Raw genomic sequence first — 16,391 nt, 5'->3', positions numbered from 1 at the left:
GTGATAAATTTTCTTTGTAAAGTTGCTCAATCTTCTTGTTTAGGCTCCAAATTTTTAACTATCTTATTTTTTGTTTTTAAAAATTAAGTTCTATTAATAGTACCTATATTTATGTATTCTTTTTTTTTTATTTGCTGTCCACTTTTTAAAATCGGTTTTAAACTTTATGATAAATTTTGAAAACTTAAAAATAAATTTTAATAGCTCGTTGTGTTTTTTTAAATTGAGTTAAGAATTCAAATATATTTTAAAAAAATATGGAAATAAAAAACATAATTTTAAAAATATAAAACTAGAAATAAAATCGATCCTCAATGTTTTTGTTTTTTTCTTTTTGTGAAAATGTATTAATTTAACCTCAAAATTATTAATTAGAAGCGTACTAAAAAAAGAAAAAAGAAATTCGCGTTTGTGAGAGTCAGGGAGAGAGCGAAGGGCAAGCGCGGATAGGGCGGTGAAGAACATGGGTGGGTGAGGTCAGAATCAGATCATCCGATCATTTATTTCAATTTTCGTCACTCTCTTTCATCAATTATTGGTAATAATTCATACTATTGTCTGGTTCTCAGTTTAATTTCATGCAGTTGCATTGTACCTGATCGCGTCCATGGCTTCTTGGACATTGGGGCTGCTCTGCCGCCGCCTCTGCCCTTTGGCTTTGCCTTTACCACCAACGGAAGAGCCTTCTCGGCCTGTGACGTCGGCCATTGCGGCGAAAACACATACAGATACAAGGCATGTTTCCTTTGCTCTTCTTCCGATGAATGTAGGGGTAAAATTAGTTCTGGAGGTTGATCTTTTAACCTTTGGCCGTATATTTTACATTGAAATCATTCGCATCATCGTTTTGAGTTCAATTTTATATTAATTTCATTTGGTCTAATTTAGCAGGGTTTCTGTTGCTGTTGCAGTGGTCGATTCAGTGCTTTTTTTTTTTTTTTTTAAATTTCTGAGATAGAACTCTGTGATGCCATGCCTCCTATTTCCTCGACAATGCAGGAATTGGGATTGAAAACGACTTTGATCGGATTTCGTATTGAAAAATTGAGTTCCGGCTGATTTTGTCCCAAATGTATATGTTAAATAGCAACTTATATTTTGGATGCTTATTATACTGTTAGTGCCGACTGACTAACCTTTCAAACTCACAAAAGCCTGGTTGGACTCGGATGATTTACCCTTCAAATCTAGTGCGGAATTTTCAGTAGACCATGTAAATAGTTGAATTGGTGAAATTATACTTAAATTATGGCATTTTTTCCTTTTTATACCCATTTGTTCATGGGGATTTTTAAGTATACTTGATTATATTGAAGAAAGTTCAATGAAGGAACTTGAAGTAATTGGTTACATCAAAGGTTCAAATATCTTTTCTTGACATTTATTTTTTTGGATAACTAGAGGTTGGAGTTTTGCTTCTCTACATTCCCCGCACCCACCCTAAAGTTTGGACCTGAGAGGTATAAAGAGTTTTTGTTATTAAGAAGGTTATAATTTGGGACATACCTCAAGCCCTTGCCAATACAGCTACCTTGGGGAGAGATATTTTATAAAGATAAAATCAAAAACTAAAATTTTACATTCTTTTTATTGAGAATATTATAATAATTAAAAAAAACTTAGAAAAAGTTTATTGTTATTTTTAGGTACCAACAAAATGACATTTTGGCTTCTTATTATGCAAGCTCCGGCCTGCCAAATTGGGCGAACCTTGTAGTTCTAGTTTAGAATTGGGAAAGAGAATGAGACGCAAATACAAGGACAAAATTCTAAGTGCCGTTCATGGGTGGTAATGGATAGGATGGTAAGAAAGAAGAATAATTCCTTTTGCTGGATTATTTTGTGAAAGAATTGGAGTTAGCGCAGTTCGGACTTTATTATGGGGTCTTTGGAGAGCGTAATGGTAGATTATTTTTTAACGAAATTCTGTTTCAATAGTATACAACATACTACTTTTTGGTGATTACAAATTACAAAAATCTTTTTTGTAATTATAGCTTGGACTCGGCTTTAAACTATTGAAAAATGACTATTGTTTAGTTGTTGAGGAGGGTTTTCTCAACCTCAACCCTTAGATTGTCTCGTTCTTTTATTTCGGATGGAATACACTTCTGTCTTTTATCCCAAAAGAAAGAAAGAAAAAAAAATCCTACCCACCACCAAGTTTTTGACAGACGACGAAGTAAAAATGGAAGAAGGAAAAATAAAAAGACAAAATTAAGGAAAAGTACAAAAGAGCTTGAAGGCCTAGGCTAGCCTACTGCATTGGCCGCCTTATAAGACTTGTTTGGAACGGCTCGCCGCATAGTGTAATCGGTGCAGAATTTAAAACTCCACCTCGTCAATCCTCATCTCTGTTTCTCTGCAGTCCCTTCCACCAAGCAGTTGCGGGCTCTTTTAAGAGCAAAAATGAACTCTAGAGACCAAATCCCTCATGGACAACAGAAAAAACAGGTCAGAAGGAGACGCCAAAGCCGGCGGCTTTACAAGGAAAGGCCTCTCAATATGGCCGAGGCTAGGAGAGAGATTGCAACTGCACTCAAGCTCCACAGAGCATCAACCAGAGAACGCCAACAGAATCAGAAACAACACCCATATTTTGAACCTGAAGGAAGAATGAAATCCAGGAGAAACCCCAGGATATACCCAGGTTGCTCACTTTATTTGGATAACCGATCTGATTTTTCTCATGTATCTTCTCCTTCTCCCAAGGCTATCTCCTTGCCTTCCTGCCCAGTTCCTCCTACACCTATTTCTCAGAATCTCAATATAGAATTCCCTATACAAACCTTAGGACTCAATCTCAATTTTCTTGATTCTAACACTGTGGATACTACTTCTGTTGTCTCCAACAACAGCCATTCATTTTGTTCACTTTCCTTCTTAACCCCATCTTCATATCTTTGCCCCCCTGTTTCTTGTGCTGCTACTCGTCAGGAAGTTGTGGAATCAGTTACGTTATCTGAGGGAGGGAAGTTAATAGCTTCTTCTGATGTGGATTGCTCCAATTTCCCAAGTGGAAAAGACACGCAGGGGGCGGTGGAAGAGAAAGAGGCTGTGGCTGAGAAGGCCATGGAAATACACGTTATGAAGGCTTTGGAGATTGATGGTCACCATAGTTTTGATAAAGCCGTGGAATTTCCAGATTGGTTGAGTATCAATGACGACTTTCTGCAGCAGCATTCCAATCATCACTGCGCAGAGGATTACGTCCAAGATCCTGACCTTTCTTGGTGAGAATTGAAAAAAAGAATTAAAAACTTTATTTAGGAGCTAGCTTTTTCTACAGTTACAGTTTCATCTTTTTTTTTTCTTCTTTTTTTTGGGTGTTTATATTTTGCATTGATGTACTGATTTTCTATTTTAATATATATATATTTGGCTTTTTCAGCATGGAAATTGGGGAGATTGAAGATGTGGATGGAGATTGGTTAGCATGATTTTTGGGTTTATCTCATACCATGCCTTTGAATAGTTAGGAAGAAATGAAGATATTCTCATACCATTTCATCGAATGACATTTATTCTCTTTTCAAAACTCATTCATCTTCGCATGATTTTCAAGCCATGCAATTTGGTAGCTTTTTGTTTTTGTTTTTTTTGCATAGGAAGAAGTATTCTAATGGTGGGGTAGGAACTTATAGGAATTCAAACTTTTGACCTGTACAAAAAAAGGAGTTCCCAATCTCATAACCATTGAAGAATTACATCCAGTTCGAAAATGTGATAACTAACCAAGCAAAAACCAGATATCCAATCCGAACTTGTTGACAATGGAAACACAAAGACACCTTTATATTATAGAACGCAAATGTAACAGCTTGCAAACAGATAGAAAGTGTTTACTTCCTTAATTAGCAAAATCTAAGTTGACTATAGAACTTTAGTTCTTTAACAAACAAGCCTTCATGGGGTTGTGAGAATGCTCAGAAGGGAATCGGGTATCTGTCGACGCAGTCGAGCCATGGGCTGGTGGCTGGCTTGCGGTTACGCCGCATGGAGCGCCAAACCAAGCTATTGCACTTGAAGCCAGACCCAAAGGCCAGCTGCCAAATCCGATCTCCAGTATTGACCCTGTCTTTGGCCTCCAAATAAGCCAGCTCGTACCATATGCTGCTGCTCGACGTGTTGCCGAACCGGTGCAGCGTCATTCTGGAGGCCTCCATGTTCCTGTCGCTCAGCTCTAGGTTCCTCTGCAGCTCCTTCAGCACACCCTCGCTGGCTGCGTGGACGCAGAAGTGCTCGAATGCTTGCTTGTAGTCTGGAATGTATGGCTTCTTTGACGGGTTCAGGCCGCCTCCGCTGCCGGAGGAGGAGGAGAAGAATTGGCGCCAGACCAGGGTGGCGAAGAAGAGGAGCTGCTCGGAGAAGGGTAGGACCAGAGGACCGAGTGTGGTGATGTTGGTTTTGAGAGCTTCGCCGCCGATTTCCATCAGGTCTTTGCTGACTTTTAGGCCTTTGAATCCTTGTTCGTCTTCTTCCTGGTACACGCACCTGCATGCCATTTGCCACCACCCACATCAAAATACCATGCATGCCATTGCCACACTCAATAATGGGTTGACTTCATTGTTTCATAGGTCAACATTTATTTCATACAATTATGATGATTACTTGTTCACTTACATTTTGTTTCATATTCACTTTAATCATCTATAAATAATTATTTAAAAGAAGTGCTCGTGCAGTTTCGCCAATCAGAGTAAAGGTTAAAGCATATGTATTCATCTATGAGATTGAGATTTTGAATCTCCACTCCACGTAATGTACTAAAAAAAGGAAAAAAAAATAACTAATACAATTTCAAATACATTTTCAAATACATGCTCATATCAATATGTTTGTATTCATATAGTTAAACTGATGTTATTTGGTTTGGTTGTTTTTCTGAAGGTTGTGAAGCTAAAATAGGTAGTTTTAAAATTTCAAAAATCAAAATAAATTGAGTTTAAAATATTTCGAAATAATAGAAAGAAAAGAAAAGAGAATTCAATGTTTAATTATATGAGCAAGAGGTGGGTTGACTTGGGTTCAATTCTCACGTGCCTTTTATCCACCTCTCAACTTTTTTTTTTCTTTTTAAGTAGAATAATAGTGGGAATGGAGGATCTTAATTGCTTAGTTAAATTCATGTTTCTCAACCTTTTTTAAATAATTACGAAAAGAAAACTAATTTTGGAACAACGAAAACGGGTGACAGTTCACAAAGATAGCTAGTCAATCATTTAGTTTAGAGGGTGGCAGATGATCCAAATATTAAATGCACCCCTTTGTTATGGACTTGGAATTCAATTTCAATTAAAATCCACCTACTTCCACGTTTTCAGTGGTCACATTTTTCGTATGACATACCCCATTTCCCAATATAGAAAATTTTATATCCTAATTATTTTAAAAACTAGAGATAATTACATAAATAATATAATAAATATATCATGAAGTTTAAAATTTTGAAAAAAAAAAATAGCATAACTCAAATTTTAGTCAAACTTGTGCCACAAAAATAAAAAATTGTGACATTTTATAAAATATATATACAGCTGGACAACATAAAAGGCCCCAAGGACCTGCCAAAGTTTGATGGTTGGCAGTTGGATGATATAATGGGCCTCTAAATATACAGCTAGACGACAACATACAAAAGCCCATGGACATTTAAGATGTATAATATATAAATTGAAATTGACTTTTTTTTTTTTTTTTTTTTCCAGTTTTTGCAGGAGGCAAAGATGTTCTTTTATTGGGTTTTTATATCGGTTAAGGGGAAATCCAGAAATTTTGTTAGGGCAATAAAATTTTACTTTCTAAATGATTTAGGGTACGTTTGGACTGATTTTTCTATTTTTTCCTTTGGTAATAAATAAAAATTACTTAAAATTAATTTTCTAAAAAGTTATGCTTAAGCCATAGACCTAACCACTCTAGAATCACTTGTTGCAGTGGCATACAAAATTGATTTCAGTAAGTTTCGACATTACCTTTAAATTTATTTTTAAAAAATTATTATTTTGAAGGTGATTTTGAAAAATCAATTATACTTTAAAAATATTTTAAATCACTAGTTCTATCATTACTCTCGAAACAGCTAACCTTCATTTTAATGATTTTAGTTGTAATAAAAAAAAACCTTGTGGTTTAAATCACCATTAAAAAATATTTTTTTTTAACTAACCTCATTTTTATCAAATGTATTTAAATTTAGAAAGATATAAAAAAAAACTATATATGTTTAAATTAGTCAGCAGCAAATTTGACAAAAAAGGAAAAACAAATCTTAACATTTTTTATATGATTGACCCCTTATTCGATCTTTTGCTTTGACCTAGGATTCGTTTAGATTTTTTTTTTTTACTTAAAAAAAAAAGGTGATCCTATATTTTAGGAAATGGTAATTTTTTCATTTTTTTTTTGGGTACTTCTTTTATTAGAAAAACGGAAGTAGAAAAATAAGAGGAATTGAAGTACCTGAAGCTGCGATCATCGGCGCCTTTGTGCGTTCGAACGATGTGTTCGAGGCGGTACTTGGCACGGCGGTAGTCACGGCGGCGATTGGAGAGAAGCACGGCGGAGCAGCCCATACGAAAGAAGCAATTAGGAATAAGCATAGACCTATCGCGGCCTTGATACCAATTATATCCCACAACCTCCGTACTGACGACGACGGCGTAGTTATTAGGGTTAGACTGAAGCATATCCCGAGCCAAATCGACAGCGATAATTCCGGCGCTGCATCCCATTCCGCCAAGATTGTAACTCAGAATATTTCCCCTCATCTTGTAGTGGTTGATTATCATGGCGGAGAGCGACGGCGTCGGATTGAAGATGGAGCAATTGACGACCAGAACTCCGACGTCCTTTGGGCGAATCCGAGTCTTCTCGAAGAGCTCGTCGAGAGCGCCGAACATGACGGCGGACGCCTCCGCCCGGCCCTCCTTCATGGTGGCGCAGTTGTCGGCGGAGGCGATCACCGATTTTGGAATGTAGGTTTCATCGCCGATTCCCGATGATTCTAGAATCCTCCTCTTGAACTCTAGGCTTCCCTCGTCGAATTTCCCTGATTTTCTTGCTACTTCTATGAATTCCTCCTTCGATACCTGCAAATTTTAAATACCCACAACAATTAAAATAAAGAAAAATAATTCAACTAAATATTTTAAAAAATAATAATAAAGAACTGTTGATTTTTCAAAGTGGTCGGGATAATTTTTCTTTTTTCTTTTCATAAGTAAACTATTAGTGGACCATTTAGTTTATTACACGAAGTTTCAACTCTTAAAAAATCCATTTTATTCTCGCTCTTTTAGTTTCTATATTTCCAATTTTCTAAATAGAATTTCTTTTCTCATCCTTATCACTAAATTTATATACTACATTTAATTTAAGACATGTTATAAATTTATGGATAATAATATTTAGAAACCATTGAATGTTTGATATTTTAAAAAAATAATGATGGAGTAGTGTAAGCATAAAAATAGATTCTTACATTTTCCATATATTTGATCCTTACCTAGGTATGTATATATATTTCTTACCTCAACTAAAAATATGAATACGTAAAGGAAGGGAAAAGATAAAATAAATAGCTGTCAATTTTTTATTTGACAGTAAGTAATAAGAAACGCAATTAAATAGTAGGATAAATTTACCAAACTCAAAAATTATCTTTTTGTTTTTGTTTATTTTATTTTTAGAGTATTAGTGATTATATTAATCATGTAATCATTTTTTTTAATTTAAACATAGTTTAACTAGTTAAGACATTGGAAGGTAGTAAACTCGAATCTCTATCCTTATACTAAATAAAAATAATTTTGTTTTTAAGTGTCATCTTGAACTTGATAAAAATTTAAAATCAGATGATAAATACACAGTCACAACTTATTTAATAGAGACGAAACATATTACATGATCAATGCAAAACTTAAAAAATCAACCATCATTTAAGAACACACTTCTAAAACCGGATCAAGATATACATATATAAAAAAATCAAAAATCAAATAGGTTGAAAAATATAACCACGCATAACATACATACATATATCATCGAATGATATTTCATTAGTAGTAGGAAATTAAAGAAGGAATATTGAAAGAAAGAAAAAGAGAGGAGAATTGAATGATGTGACCTTGAAGTCATCGGAAGGGCGGAAGCATGCAAAATCAAGAAGATAGATAGATCTAGGGCGCGACATGAAGTAAACGGAGAGAGTGAAGACGAAGACGGCGAAGAACGAGAGAACGGTGGCCAGATCGTATCGCGCGTCCTCCCACAGCTTCCGCCATAGCTCCTCCCGGCTCAGGCTTCCGACCTCCGCGCTGAACACCAGCACCAGCACCGGCACGGTGGCCAGGTAAATGCCGTGGTTGATCAGGTAACGGTACCCTAATTTGACGTATTTGAGATTCACCGACTGGAGAAAATCCGGCAGGCGGCGGCGGACTCTGACGGAGAAGGTGAGGGAGCCGGCGTTGGGGCCGGAGGATTCGATGCCGCGGTTGACGATCTCCGTGGATAACAGATCTCGCTCGTTCGCCATGACAAGAGCGTGAAGAAGAGAGAGAGAGAGAGAGAGAGAGAGAGAGAGAGAGAAAGGGATTTTGGGGATTTTTGGGGGCAACGGGAAATTGTAATTATAAAGAGCGACGGAAGGTTGGTGGGTGGGAATTAGTTAATGCAAACACCAACTCCGCGCCAATGCAGTTGGGGCGCCTTCAACTCCCATTTATTTCTTCATTTATTTCTTTTTCATTTTTACATTTTACATTTTACATTATATATCAATCAAAACACTACAACTCTTTCCTTTCCTTTAATAATACTTTTACGTGTTAATTACTTCAAGCCTACTTCCTACGAGCCTTGGGGAGATACTAATTATTACCCTGGAGCTTTCACTCTTATCATTGTTAAAAAAAAAAAAAAAAATCTTAGAAATTCACCGACCAAATGATCGATCGAAGGTTTGAATCCTCACATTCACATGTTAAGTTATATTATGTTTAGTTATGCTTGAAATAATAATAATCAAGGGATCGAACTAACCTGTTATGTTTTAGCATATTTATGTGTTTGTTCTCAAGTACTTTTAAAATATTTGGAATTAATACAGACATGTGGAACATTTTATAATCTACGAAATTATATGGAATATGGATATGTGAGTTGTTTTAAAGCTTAGAGATTTCAATCCTTACAATTTGCTAATTAAAGAAAATTTATAGGGAGTTGTTTTTGTATATTTTGTTGTTTCTAGCGAAATATTTTGTGTTCGCCTATTTTTCTATTTGATTTGGTCTATTTTTTAGAATGTTCTTTAATTTTTTTTTAACTCTCTAAATTTAAATTTTGTTTCTAAAAAGGAGTATGATGTATAATAGGCTGCAAATTTCAATATCATTATTTGCCTAGAGGCCAATAACTTATATATCATGACATTAATTTTGAAATATTGAGGAATATTTTTAGCTCAATATCATCTTCATTTTCCTAACAGGGAAAAACTGTGTCTGGCAATGGTTCATCTAGGGTCCCATTGTTTTCTCCTTTTCACAAATATGAATATGTTTATTTTTTGGATTGATGCCAAAAATATGGTAAATAAGTATGAATTTAAAGAGATTACAAATTTCAACTCAGAAAAATGATCAAATTCTGACATCTCTATTAACTTAGTATGTACTGTTAAATCGCTAATTATCTATATTTAGAAGTTATAATGGGCAATTCACATCACCATAACAATAGGATTATAATTTTGTAAATATGGTAAATATTAATGTTTTTTTTTAGCATTTCGTAACTAACAATATTTCTTGTTTCTCCTTCTTTTTAACATTCTCAAAATTATATAGAATTTTAGAAACAACCAAAAACAAGTTTCTTCTTTCTTGTTTCCATTTACAATTCATACTTGAATTCATGAATGTCAGGTTCATACAATTCATTTTTCTTTATTAAAAATGAAGAAACAGAACAACGTTATCAAACGAGCTCTAATAGACTAATTTCTTTTTATTTTTTAGGCAAGCACCTATCTTTGGAAACAGAAAGAAAGAAAAGAAAATGATTATTAAACATCCTCTTAGAAACTTAAGAGACTAGCTAATCTATATTTGTAGATTATATACATAATAGATGAAAATGATGTAAATCAATTATTCAAACCCGGCCTTTTTTGACTTTTTGGACTATATTTTTACCTTCTTTAGCATGATTCTAATAAGTTAGGTTATATTGAAAGCTTGTTAATTTAAGGAACCTTACTTCTACTCGTTCATCTTTTCAAAATATTAACTTCTTTTGCCCAAACTCTACTTTCCAAGCCATCTAAAGCTACCTTTAACCAATCCTACAAAAACATTTAATCCAAAAAATTTACCAATTTTGTTTTCTGATGATTTTGAAAAGATATATTTATTTACTAACATTTTTTTTTTATTTTTATAAACTTCTTTCAAATTATTTTAAAAACTTGGCTAAAATTTTTTTAAAATCGAAAAGGAAGAAACATCCAAACTCTTGCCTTTTTGTTTTCTTCAAAAAGTAAAAAATAAAAAAGTCAAAATTACCGGCCAACGATCTTATTTTATAAAATTAGAAAACTAAAAACAAAATTAATTGTAAACATAGCCAAAGAAGTATACATAACTTCAAGGAGGCTATTTAATGTGCGCCGAACTTCACAAAGATGACAATTTACAATTATTGAAATCAAACCCTTAAATATTTAAAAATACAAAAATCACCCGTGAACCATTAGAAATTATTAAAATCAAACCCTCGAACTATGGATTGTCGCAATTCAACCCAATTTTTTAATTCTACAAAATTTGAAAACTATAATATTATTTATGAAAAAAAAATATTTTAAATTCAAAGACTACAATATTAACAAACACAACCACAATCCAATGAGGTAGAGCACAAGTGGACACCCGTCAACGTGGTTGGGATCCCGAACAGTTAAGACATTAGTAACCTCTCGGGTTAGACTCCAAATTCCCGCCCACCCTCTTGTTTGAACCAAAAAAGGAAAAAAGAAAAAAGCTGTGAATTTAAAGCCAACCACATATCCACCATCCACTAACTGAATAGTTGGTTCGGAAGTCTGCATTGACCAAGCAAGAGGAGGGAGAGGTCTTCTTCCAAAAGCAAAGCATTAAAGAATTCCTCTGCCACACCCTCCAAATATGGCCTTTACAGTTGACACAAACAAAAAATGAGACATAAAACACAAATTCTATTTCTATGCAATAAATTTTGTCAACAAACAAAACAACTACAAGATGGCCAGAGAGGCAATGAGTGAAGTCCACTACAGTTTTGTCTTAACTTAACCTCATTGTTAGGACCTTATATTTCACTAAGTAATTTGACTGCAGATTGTTCACAGGCTTTCTAACAGTTTCTTTCAAGGTATTTTTTTCAACAAATTGTAACAAATATTTGCGTAGTGAATTTGACATCCAGGATTCAGCTACCAGAAAATAATGGTACAACTTGAAAGAATTTGTTTCTTAATTTTGTCTAGTAAATAACCAGCATATAGAAGATGCAGGACGACGAACCTTGGGGATTGTTTTTCACAAAGTAGATATTCTGAAGCATTCATGCCAGGTTCTGGAAAGTTTTTCTTTTTGTTGGTTTTATCTCTCTGCCTCGTGACTGTGGATGGCTGCATTCGAGCCTTGTGGCTTTGATGAATCGGCACAAGAATAGTATTCTTTACAAAAGATGTTGCAAGATGCACTACCAGTTGAATTTCTGGACCTGTAACCAAATAAATTCAAGGAACAAAAAGTTCCCCTGATAAGCCATTGTACAATATTACATTAAGAGGTGAAAAAGATCTTGCCATGACGTTAGAAAACAATTGTGCCCTCAATTGGTATTGCTTGCTGTGTTGCTTCATGAAACATAGGTATATTGGCATATGAGAATCATGCTACTAATTAATATGACCATGCATTATAGGTTCAGCTAGGAAACACAACTTGTGATGGACATGTGTCCAACACGCAAAAAAAGAGTCCTTTTTCTATTAAAAAAAAAAAAAAAGACACGCCCAGACATGTGAATACGTCCCTCAGGAAAGGGGAGGAAAAACAAAGCGCTCTTTTATGTGCTGTAGCTGTAGTACTAATAGCAACCCATTCACAGGGAAAAAGACCCATTTGAGAGAGCCCATTCATATGCTGCAATGGCCCAGCCCTATATATAAACAAAGTAAAAGCTAACCCTTAAATATCCCAGAAAAGGGGCAATTGACATAACTTATTTATTCCTTTTACAAAAGCAAATGTTAAATTTACCCGTTTCATCTATTTTGAAGTGTTGGATATGTCAATATACATATATACTCTAAACTATAAAAACGTGCCTCCATCGTGTTTGCATCCTACTTTTTTTAAATTTGACATGTCGTATTTGTGTGCATTTCATATCCATGTCTCACGTTGGGATTTGCACTTCTTAGATGCTAGGCATCCAACTTCAAAAGTATTATCTAGGAGGGGCAAAATGGTAAATTATTTATCTGATCGTTAGTTAGATTTTGTGCTTGGTATATCCAGGGGGTATGTGCACAATCATTTTGGGGGAGGTTCTAGAGTTTTGGGAGAGTCACCAGCTCTCTGGGAAGCTGGTGGGATAATCAAAAGACTCTAGAATACCTGTCATAGTATTAGACGATATAACTGATAAGCCATTATACAAGCTAACTTCCTACAAATGGTAACTGCCTTGAACTTGGGACAGATGAGCATTCCTCCAGAAATTGAAAATACTTCATTGAGTTCAAATTACAGAGGTGACGAAATAGCCATAAAGTAGAGCTCAGACTCCACGAGTTGAACTACTAGTTTCATACTAAATTAGGAAATCAATCCAAAATACTTCTCGATCTCACCAACAGATTCAATAGATTAATTTTAGGTATAATCAATAATATACTTCTCCTAACATAGAAATGAACTCAATTCATTCTTAATCAGTAAGAAAGAAACCTGCCTGTCATGATATTCAGGTGGCATAGCCAACAACAAACAGCTATGCATATCCCGCCACATGAGGAGCCATTTCACAGATATCCCATGCAGTTCCATCCCTCTGGGTGTTAAATAATTCTGCAAGCAATTTGAGGTGTGAGAATCAAATAATCATTCCAGGTTTGATGTCAAACATCAATTACATTTCAATTTATGCCAAAATAGTTTGCAAGTACCTCACTTTGGCAGAAAATTTTCCTTACCTCTGGATTATGAACCCAACAAAGCAAAAGATTAATTCATCAATATTTACACCTAGACATAGATCTGCCCAAATAGTTTTCAGGGCTGACTTATGGTATAGAATATAATTTCTTGTGCTATAGGTGATGGATCACATATGAGAACCTGTACGGTTGTTCCTTAAATACATACTGATATTGTTCTTTTATCAAGTGATTATATTAACGATGTAAAACTGTGTAATCACTAGAAACTAGTTGAGCACTTCGGGTGATAATGATATCATATTTCCATTGATCGGACACTTCAAGAAAGATTGGAGAATTAACAAACCTGATGCATAGGATTCTTGAGAGAAATCTCCGCTTCATGGTTTTGATCAAATGCAACTCCTCATGTGCTTGAACGCTAGAGGACCAAGAGAAATGTAGATACAGACTACAGAGGAGATTCTCTGATGCATAGATTATTCCCAAATAGGAGGCTGGGACTCATCCCACTCAATCGAACCGAACATCTGGTTTTCTTTCCTTCCGAAATCAGATCAGATGAATTAATACCCAGAGATGATTCAGAATCCTTTTACATGCTTAAAAGTGTCCCCGATTTCCACGTCATTGGTATTGGCATCTAATGCATTCACTTTCAAACAACCCGTATCCTGCTCAGAGTCAGAGTCATCCTCAGCCAAACTATTATACTCCATTTCAGACATGTCATCAAAAGTTTCAATCTTCTTTTTCTTTCCTCTATAACCAACAAGGCTCATTACCTTCTCCTTCCAAAGAACCAAAGGGCATTTATTTATCAACTCCGGACCTTCATAAGCTTCTGTTAAGAAAACACTAAATCTTTTTCCCCTCTCTGAGACATAGAATATGCCAACATGCTTCAAAAGAAGTCTCATCAGCTTTTGAGGCATCACAAGCTCCCGCCTAAAGTGGGTAAGGTGGTCAGTAACGAGTCTCTTCTCAATAGTAAAGTTAAGCAACTCGTGCATAACAGAAACTGCCCTTTTATCAAACTCAAGTGAACCAGCTTTAAGCCCTCTGGCATCGGCATAAGGGGACAAATAAGATCTCTTCTGGAAGTGATCAATTTTCCCTCCATATCTATATATTTTCTTGTAATTGGGAGGAAATTTCAAGGGAAATGGAATTGAAAGCAATCCTGGGGTATGAGTAGCAGTACTCTCAGTCACACCCATCACTCTCTTCTCCAACTCTGTAACTGCCCAGGCAGGATTCCAAGAAGCAAGTTCCAAATATTCAGTTTCATCCTCTGATTTCACAACCTTGAATAATTCGGGATAATTATTCACCCATTTGGCTCGAAAATCAATTGGAAGCCCAAAATCTCTTCTGAAATGAGCAATTTTGTCAACCGGAAGCCGCTTATCCAGGGACATCATCAAAAACCTGGTAACATACTCGGCAGCCTTGTCGGCTTGTTGTTCAATTATCTTCTCCTCCTCTTCCACCAAATCTTCGGCTTGTTTAGTCATTCCACACCACAATACGCCTCTTTGATCCTTGTACAATTCGAACAGTTTCGGCGATTTTCGAATGAAGTCCGAAACTTTGTGCGGTTTCGGAAGATTGATTTGCCTCCGGAATTGCTCTAAGTTCCTCACTGGAATTATCATCTCGGGCTCTTGCCTGAGGGTTTCCATCAAGAAGAGTACCTTATACGCTATCTTCCACTTCTCTGTCGCTATTTCAAGCGCATGCACCCTCTTCAAGTGGCTTCTATCTTGAACGCGTTTACTGCTCGTCATTGACCGGATTTGCGACCGCGGCCAACACTCCGGAAAATGGTTTATGTACAGATAACTTGCGAACTCATTCCAGCAAAGTAATCGAAGATGGAGAGAAAGGCTCACATTGTACCGATTCGAGATTAGGACATTGGAAGAATTGGCAATGTGAACCGCCATGAACGTGAGCAAGATTTGGCGCCTCCCCTCCCCAGGTGTTTGTGGAAATGCCGAAGAGAGAATAGCGAATCAATGATGGCGCACGCTCGGCCTTTGCACTGACCCCTATTGGGCCGTGAGCTGTGGCCTACTAAACAACGTTAGCAAAGGCCCATATTAATATATGGGATTCTTCCCTATGGCCTGCTTGATTTGAGCTCGATAATGTGGGTTGGTTTCGTTACAAGGTCTGCCAATTTGAACCGACCCGACTCAACTCCACAATAATATAAAATTATAAATTTATTGTTTACCGAAGATTCAGTCTCACTCTACTTAATAATTATAAGGTATGGATTTTATTAAAATCCTATGATATCAATCTCATCCAACTAAAATTTCGTAGGTTGTTAAAGCGAGCAGTTCGACAATAATTGATATATATCTTCAATCTACCTCCAATCAAGAGATTGTGAGTTCGATCCTCACCTCCACATGTAGTACTAAAAAAATATATTTCTTAGGTTGATCAACTTATCGTAGGTTATAAAAAATCTACAACCTCATCAGATTGAGTTTAAAATATCATAAATCAAAACTAACGAACACTTTCACTTTCTTTTTCTCCTCATCCTTAAATTAAAAAATAAATATCTTTGAATTTTTTTATTATTTAGTTTTTGTCGTCTACAATATCAACTAGGAGTGTAATTCGAGTTGGGTTGGGTTGGTTTCATGCAAAACCAAATCACCCCGAATATATTCGGGTCAAAACTGAATCGATCCACGCGTTGGGTCGGGTTGCCAGTTTTTTATATATATTAAATTTTAGATTTGAGCTAAGTATTTTTTTTACTTTATTATTTTAGGAAAATCATTATATATATACATACACACACACTGTTATATTGGTACTATGTGATGAGTAATGCGATAAAGTAGAAAAGTGTAGTTAAAGTGTGAGATGAGTGACAACGCTAAAGTAACTCACTTGTTTTCATGGTTCAAATCTTCTATCACACTTGTTCTACTTTGGCTCCTTAATGGTGATGACCAAATCATGTCCTCACCACCACTAAAAAATTGACAATTCATTAATTTTTATAAAAAAATCTCTATTTTTACATTTCTTTATCGTAGTTATCAAACATTTAATATTGGTGAGAACAAGATTACTCCTCGTTATCAAGGAGCTAAATATTCTTAATAAAGTTAAGCATAATCCAAATTCAAGCCAGTAG

General features: G+C 35.5%; 3 protein-coding genes across 3 annotated transcripts; 1 reads left to right on the top strand and 2 right to left on the bottom strand.

The window, feature by feature from the left end:
* The first annotated feature begins 296 nt into the window (after positions 1-296).
* Positions 297-4,676, top strand: LOC111005459 (protein AAL-toxin resistant 7). Its single transcript, XM_022276964.2, has 3 exons — positions 297-476; positions 570-3,233; positions 3,392-4,676. The coding sequence occupies exons 2-3, from the start codon at positions 2,410-2,412 to the stop codon at positions 3,438-3,440; spliced, it is 873 nt and encodes a 290-aa protein (XP_022132656.1). The 5' UTR covers positions 297-476; positions 570-2,409; the 3' UTR covers positions 3,441-4,676.
* Positions 3,775-8,609, bottom strand: KCS10 (3-ketoacyl-CoA synthase 10). The gene is made up of 3 exons (XM_088120349.1): positions 8,132-8,609; positions 6,466-7,094; positions 3,775-4,494 (listed from the first exon to the last, which is right to left on the bottom strand). Exons 1-3 carry the CDS (start codon positions 8,540-8,542, stop codon positions 3,927-3,929), a joined length of 1,608 nt encoding a protein of 535 aa, XP_087976475.1. The 5' UTR covers positions 8,543-8,609; the 3' UTR covers positions 3,775-3,926.
* Positions 8,610-11,227: 2,618 nt separating this feature from the next.
* LOC111012610 (Ubiquitin carboxyl-terminal hydrolase family protein) lies at positions 11,228-15,242 on the bottom strand. The gene is made up of 3 exons (XM_022286820.2): positions 13,569-15,242; positions 13,015-13,130; positions 11,228-11,775 (listed from the first exon to the last, which is right to left on the bottom strand). Exon 1 carries the CDS (start codon positions 15,169-15,171, stop codon positions 13,807-13,809), a length of 1,365 nt encoding a protein of 454 aa, XP_022142512.1. The 5' UTR covers positions 15,172-15,242; the 3' UTR covers positions 11,228-11,775; positions 13,015-13,130; positions 13,569-13,806.
* Positions 15,243-16,391: the final 1,149 nt, after the last annotated feature.

This window comes from Momordica charantia, assembly GCF_013281855.1.
Source record: "Momordica charantia cultivar OHB3-1 chromosome 11 unlocalized genomic scaffold, Mcharantia_2.0 BLBB01000011.1, whole genome shotgun sequence".
NCBI classification, from domain to species: Eukaryota; Viridiplantae; Streptophyta; class Magnoliopsida; order Cucurbitales; family Cucurbitaceae; genus Momordica; species Momordica charantia.
This window is presented reverse-complemented; position numbering and strand designations above follow the sequence as displayed.

Bases quoted from the DNA above. Each gene is read 5' to 3' on its own strand.
- LOC111005459 (XM_022276964.2), top strand. From the start codon at position 2,410: ATGAACTCTAGAGACCAAATCCCTCATGGACAACAGAAAAAACAGGTC. The intron at 3,234-3,391 runs GTGAGAATTGAA...TGGCTTTTTCAG, and splicing joins CAAGATCCTGACCTTTCTTG to CATGGAAATTGGGGAGATTG.
- KCS10 (XM_088120349.1), bottom strand. From the start codon at position 8,542: ATGGCGAACGAGCGAGATCTGTTATCCACGGAGATCGTCAACCGCGGC. The intron at 7,095-8,131 runs GTCACATCATTC...TAAAATTTGCAG, and splicing joins GCCCTTCCGATGACTTCAAG to GTATCGAAGGAGGAATTCAT. The intron at 4,495-6,465 runs GTACTTCAATTC...AATGGCATGCAG, and splicing joins GCCGATGATCGCAGCTTCAG to GTGCGTGTACCAGGAAGAAG.
- LOC111012610 (XM_022286820.2), bottom strand. From the start codon at position 15,171: ATGGCGGTTCACATTGCCAATTCTTCCAATGTCCTAATCTCGAATCGG.